The sequence below is a fragment of the Nestor notabilis genome, unplaced genomic scaffold (genome assembly GCF_000696875.1).
Source record: "Nestor notabilis isolate BGI_N333 unplaced genomic scaffold, ASM69687v1 scaffold32708, whole genome shotgun sequence".
In the NCBI taxonomy this organism is placed as follows: domain Eukaryota; kingdom Metazoa; phylum Chordata; class Aves; order Psittaciformes; family Psittacidae; genus Nestor; species Nestor notabilis.
Window position 1 is genome coordinate 1 of NW_009939272.1, and position 6,753 is coordinate 6,753.

Consider the following 6,753-nt stretch of genomic DNA (forward strand, 5'->3'; position numbering starts at 1 on the left):
GGGCAGAGGAACCAAGCCAAAACTCAAGAAGTCATGGGGATACAGTACAACTTCTTGCAGGCTTCTATCTCCTGATGGTTGATAGAAGTTCCTGCTTAACAAGCTCCTCTGTCCATTGCAAAACCAACCAAAAAACGAGAACACCTGAACAGGATCTAGACCAATTTTGCCAGGAAATAAGTTAATTAATTTCCTTTCACGGGTATACCCCCAGGCAGAATCTGGTCTGTCATTACAACAGAAAGCACTTACCTAGAGTCTGAATTTCCCCATTCCCCTCTAACACATAACATCAAGGAGAAACCTAGCTACAAAGCTCACTTTTTTATGTGTGCCCAAATAATCAAAAGTACTCTCCCTCAATTCTTTGCCATAAGTATTACCTTCAAGATGCTTAAGTTACTCAGTTATTTCATATGAAATGGTGGAATGAGCTCTGAAGTCAAAGACTGAAATGGACTGCATTTGGCACATCACAGTCTAAATAGCACTAAACAATAGTTATAGTATTCATTGTGGTAAGAAGTTATTTGGGGACACACCTGCATATTGCAAAGCTATTGTTTAAAACCAAAAGGCCCAATTCAGTAGGTGCCGAGATTCTTGTCTGAGATGTAGGTGTGCAGGAGGAGTGTCTAGCAGCCTCAGTTCTGACAAAGTCTCACCCTTTTATTTATCTACGTAGCAGCTGAAATCACTGTCATAGAGAAAATACTCCATGCCTCTTTGGATCAGAGGATTTGTAATAAATGGAAATAGAGAAAATAGCAAAGAAACATTTAATCTCAAAAGATCTTATGCATTTATGGAACTGTGCAGATCCAGTTTCATAAGAAGCCACAGAAACTAGAACTTTTGATATCTCAATATCACAATTCCTAAGTATAAGGAAGAAATAGCTAAAGAAGGAGCATAACCAGCTATAGAAGTAACTTACCTCTTCATTCCTTTCAGCTAGACAAACCTTGCTTTCTTGCATATTCCATGGTGCTGGCAGCTGACACAGGTTTTGAACCTTAAAGGTTTGCAACACACTCTCACCTTGCTTAATCAAACCTAACTGGAGAGATGGAACGTCAACATGAAGAAGTGGACCCTAGGACACAAGGAAACAGATGTCAGACTGGACACTTCTGCCAAAACTGCCTAATTAAGAAGGATAAATTATCTAAGATTAACATTCAATTTTACAGAGAACAGCAGAAAGCAAATGCATTGCGTGTAATGCAGAAAAATTCTTATTGTTGTGGGAGTATCAACATTGCTTCAGTAGTTACTAGACAGTAAAAATACTTCCTGTTTGTAAATGCTTTAGATTTGTCACGCGTTTAAGAGGCAAAAAGCTGTATATGGACAATGGCCAGGCCCCACAGCTAGTTATCCTGTAACACTGAACTGTTGCATACCTTAAAAGCAGCCTCCACATGCAGCACAACCGGTTCTGTACAGGGTTCAATTTTACACTGCAGGTTACGGCTGATGGACCCAGGTTTGCTTCCAATAATTAGCAGTTCAAATTCACAGCATTTATTCACATCTAGAAAAGAAAAAGTTCAGGGTCCTGCTCATCATTTTGCAAAGAAAAAGAAACCACCTACTGCAAAAGCCTGTTCTCGAAGCTCCTAGAACCAAATGAAGTCTCTTGAGGGCTCCAGTTGCACTGTAGTGCTCTGTGACTCTTCCATTCATACCAGTTTAAGTATTTCTGTCATTAATTGTTGCTTGCAAGTCACAGAAGCTTTACCTATGACGCCAGTGTGAGGTTCAACTTCCATGATGTCACAGGACACAATTTTCTCCCATGTGTACTCGATCAGTGACTTGCTGTTATTCCACATCTAAAACAAAGTCCATGAGACAAGTAGTGTACTGTAAGCTGTAAACAAGGTATTGCAAGTCTTACATCACACACTTTGCAAACTCTAACCATATGTTCATCGCCACTAAACATCAAAACCTAATAACACACCTTGAATCTAGCTACAATATACTGCATCTTCACCTGCGTTTTAACATTAACTGCACATAGTAGGAGTGGAAAGGCACAGAACTTCACCTAACCTCTGATTTGAACAGTACTAACCCAGTGCCATGCACTGCTATTTTCATGGTAATGCTGTATCCTCCCTTTTCGTTCTCCTCCGATGTAAAACAAGGACAAGGAGAAGTGGGATTCACCTGACTGGATTTCAGGTGTCTGCAGAAATAGATGGAAGAGCTACAATTGACCTCATGTCCTAGGATTCTTTTCACTGAAAATAAAGCCAACTAGTGAGTGCTGGGAGCAATTCCGCTAACCTATTTTAACCTATAGGATAAGATCAATCACCCCTTGGATGCTGCTAATGAGATCTCTGGGGACTAAGGCAGCTCAGATGTGGAGATCTATCCTGAAAGCACTATGTGTAGCGAGATTATACAGCACTATATTTAGCACAGTGGCTATCTTCACAGAGGTGAAAGTGTTTTCTGAAATCTAAAGAAAACCCATTCTTTCCAAGAACATTATCATATTTGAAGCCTTTTAAACTTTTCCCCTATTTTTCAAAAGTGTAACAGAACTTCTTAACTTAAACTTTACGTCTTTCTTCTGAGAGCAACCTTTTTTTTTGCTGAAGGATCTGTTTGTGAGGGAGCTGTGAGCTCTTGAAATCTTTGGTCTGCTCTTCAGATCTATTCAGACATTATTTCTTAATTACAGCAAATAACATTGTTCTCTGAAGCACAATTATCTCTAAATACAGTTTAAATTCTTCTAAGACTAAAAAGCCAATTGGAAACTGTGAGGAATTTCATTATATCATATTATCAGTAAATTACTCAATTACCTATACGGCACATGTAGCAACACTGGATAACTGGAAAGTATGAAATGTTTGTCTTAAGTTGAAAGGGAACTTCTTGGAAGAGAAAGGATGAAACTAAATGCCAGTTAGCAGTATCTTTTAGGAAAAATGGGAAGACCATTAGATGGGAAATGTCTTCCTGCCTGGCTCTAGTAGAAGGCCTATTTTTCACAAATGAGTTCAAGATCAAAAGGATCCTGATATAGTGAAAAGGACACTGAGCAAGTGGAAAATTGCAGCAGAAATCTGTCCCATTATGGGGCAAGTGAAATAAGGCCTAGTAAGCTGCAGCTTTTGTGTCTTTTGTAGCTCTTCTGTGCTTGTGGTAGTTCTTTGCACAAATGGTGCCTTTGTTTATGAGGTAATATAATCATCCATTGGCTATTCCTCCCAACTGGAAAACTTTTACACTACGGGAGTGACAAAGTGATAAGCAACAGGTTAGTGACCCAGAAAAACATATAGAAGAGTAAGAACTCTGTGGTCACACTTGAGAGATGAAGAAAGAAGAAAGCCTGCTGCCTGGAGTGTAGGGCTAAGGAGGCTTGCTAAGGGATTTTTGTACAGACCTTCTTGGAGCCATGACACCTCTTAAAAGTATTTAAGAAAACTAAAATAACATGGATTGTCTGATCTCTTCTACTAACACATATGACATCTAGTGACACGAAGCACATAATAACAATGAAGTCAAAAGCAAACAAACCTTAAATGTTTTCCTGATGTTTACACCAATAAAGTTTTCCCCAGGGATGATAATGGCGTATGGTTCCAGAAGAAGATGAAATGCTTCTGTTAGTCCTTTAACCTCTATTCCCAGTGCTATTACGTCCTCTGTTTTGTATTCTGGGATGTTTTGAAGCATCTCATCTTTTACTAAACTTTAGGAGAAAATATGGTAGAATTATTAAGCATCTTAAACTGGTGTTCAAACTGGATCCCATCTTCTAATTGCCAGATCACAACTAAAATCATCAAAAGTTTCTCAAGTTCAGGCTGCCGAGTGCAGTTATCTCAGGAGGCGACAATCGAAAACTGGAAAAATTACAGTAGTTCTTCAACATACTCTAGTTGTCCCAGTCTGTTCATGAATAAGTACACAAGTCACAGACAGCTGTGAAAAACACTAATAACAGGAAAACCTGCTGGAAATCTCAGTAGAAAGCCTGGAATATGCACAGAGAAAAATGACACTATTATCTTTTTCCAGGAGAGATGCAACCCTAACTAGGGCTAAGGCCTGTGTTCAGACATGAGATCACAGAGATGCTTTGTGCACAATTAGTTGTGCAGACAAAACCCCTTGTTACTGTGAGTCCGTCATCATCAGAAAGATGAAGAATCTTCGTAATTTAATGCAATAGCATAGCTAAAATGTGGCTAAACATTTTATCAGGGAATACTGTTTCTCAGCTTACCGAGGTGATCCTGGGACGTCCACCAGTACCATCTGAATCACACTGTGATAACTCTTCAGCTACACAGATGGAGAAGAGGATTTTAATGCGAAGTAATCAGTTATGTTGAGGATTAAAAGAGGATCAGAGAAACACAGAATTACAGAACTGTTTGGGTTGGAAGGGAACTTAAAGCTCATCCAGTTCCAACCCCCTGCCATGGGCAGGGACACCTTCCACTAGAGCAGGTTGCTCCAAGCCCCGTCCAACCTGGCCTTGAACACTGCCAGGGATGGGACAGCCACAGCTTCTCTGGGCAACCTGTGCCAATGCCTCACCTCCCTCACAGGGAAGAACTTCTTCCTCAGATCTAATCTATGTCTCCCCTCTGTCAGTTTAAAGCCATTCCCCCCTGTCCTATCACTACAGGCCTGTGTGAAAAAGTCCCTCTCCAGATTTCCCGTAGGCCCCCTTAGGTACTGGAAGCTGCTCTAACGTATCCCTGGAGCCTTCTCTTCTCCTGGCTGAAAAAGCCTATCTATTTCAGGCTGTTTCCACAGCAGAGGTGCTCCAGCCACCTGATCACCTTTGTGGCCTCCTCTGGACTCAGTCCAACAAGTCTACATCCTTCTTCTTTTGGAGGTCCCAGAACTAGGTGGTCTCACAAGAGAGGAGGAGAGGGAGAAAATCACCTCCTTCGACCTGCTGTTCATGCAGGTGGTTTCTGGGCTGCAAGCACATGGTGCTGGCTCACGCTGAGCTTCTCGTCAACCAAGATGAAAAAGTAGTTTACATTTAAAGGATGAATGCTCATCATTGGAGTACTAAGCTCTGATAAACAATATTCAGACTCTAGAGTTGCTAAAACATGTTTGACTCCAAAATATTAAGCCAGATTCTGATCTCATGGTGTATGTATGGTTCCAAGAAAAATACTCATTTTTGGCATGCCAGTTATTTCCCTAGTATATTGCATACTACACACAAGCATCTGAAAGGCTCCCCAAATTAAGCTCAGTACTGCTGTACTAACTCAAAGTTTCTTCCATCATGGGAAAAGAAGATGCCTTCTGTATTCTAATTGGGGGGGGGGGGGGAAGGAAACACAGAAGCAAGCCTTAAATCTGAAGGGCTTTGCAAAAGATTCACTTGTTTGTAGAGAGATATTAATTTAAGTGTATATATATTCAATATATTTTGCTATGAACTAATTAAAGTATTTAAAATACCCAGTTAGTTTCTCTTCCATACTTATTTGAGGTATTCCTATGTCTGTCAATCACAACAGCATGGGATATTCCCACTCTTGGGCTTACGTTGGATCAAGTTTCTTTAATACAGTGAGCTCATGCTCCTTATTTACACAGACAGGGGAGCAGAAACTAGGACAACAGTTACTGGTCCAGCTGCATTCAAACATGGTTGCACCCCTTTACCCACAGCTGTAAGCCATCGTTTCTCTGCCAAAGGCTACTACTATCCTCTTAATTTATCACACAGCTGTTCATAAGACCCACTTCAGCCCCTAAAAGCTACAGTTGAAAACAGTTTAAATGATCAGTTTGCTAACCAAACTTACTTAGGCTGCAGTAGGTATGGGGCACACCTCAATGCAGCTTAGCAGAAGCAGAAGGAGAAGGGTCAGGAGACTGTGGAGGAGCTGGTAGTGTGGTGGAGGGTGGCAACTTTACCAGCCAACACAGCTGCAGCTACGAGGATGTGGCCATAGTTCCAGTGTAAAATTGTTTAAAGTCAGTACCAAAAATGACCAAATGAGATCAAGAACTGTCTCACATTTTGCAGTCAAAACATGTTTTCTTTTAGTAACTTTCTACATTTTGAACATTGTTTATCAGAGCATGGTACCAGCTAATTAAATTTCATTTAGAAAGCTGCACAGCAAGGATTTTATGACTTGCATAAAAATACACAGCTGGAGTTTGTAGATAAGAAGGAATCACAAGCCATACCTCCTGTGGAGTGTAAGTGAGAATAAACTCATGATCTGTACAGGGAAGCAAAACTCCCTCCTCAGGATCTAGGACGAAGGCTGACTCTGTGTCTTGGTTGTATCTGACCTTCATGAAGTCTGCAGTTTCTTCTGGTATTAATGGTTTCAGGTTGGGCTTCATTATCTGCCAGTAGAATGGAAGTTCTACGTGGCTGCAAAGAAATCAATAAACAACAAAAAAGCTTCTATTAAAGAAATCTGATATTCGAGGAAAATATTGGGAGAAAATTTTCAGGTCCTTTTTCCATGCAGAGAATTCCTCTCTTTAAAAATTACAGGGATTAGATTTACCAGTCTTTATGAGCTACAATGCTGATCAGGCAGCATAGAGTCAGGGTATATAAACTGTACAAAGAACATGCTAACATATGGAAGTAAATTATGTAAACATTTAAGATACGTTAACATGTTCTTGCCTTATTTAACCTGTCATGTAGCACAACTTTTAGGAAACTCTACAATACTTTCAAGAATCTGAGACCAACAGAACCATTCCTGC

At 40.3% G+C, this 6,753-nt stretch overlaps 1 protein-coding gene across 1 annotated transcript in view; it reads right to left on the reverse strand.

Annotated features, from left to right (window-relative positions):
* Nucleotides 1–937: 937 nt before the first annotated feature.
* Nucleotides 938–6,753, reverse strand: part of LOC104409794 (deleted in lung and esophageal cancer protein 1-like) — a gene marked incomplete at both ends in the record, with an annotated part of 17,911 nt that continues 12,095 nt past the window's right edge. The window contains 6 exons of the mRNA XM_010019771.1: nucleotides 938–1,096; nucleotides 1,407–1,537; nucleotides 1,745–1,838; nucleotides 3,553–3,727; nucleotides 4,265–4,323; nucleotides 6,214–6,406. Coding sequence (XP_010018073.1) covers nucleotides 938–1,096; nucleotides 1,407–1,537; nucleotides 1,745–1,838; nucleotides 3,553–3,727; nucleotides 4,265–4,323; nucleotides 6,214–6,406 — 811 coding nt within the window. The remainder of the gene's footprint in view (nucleotides 1,097–1,406; nucleotides 1,538–1,744; nucleotides 1,839–3,552; nucleotides 3,728–4,264; nucleotides 4,324–6,213; nucleotides 6,407–6,753) is intronic.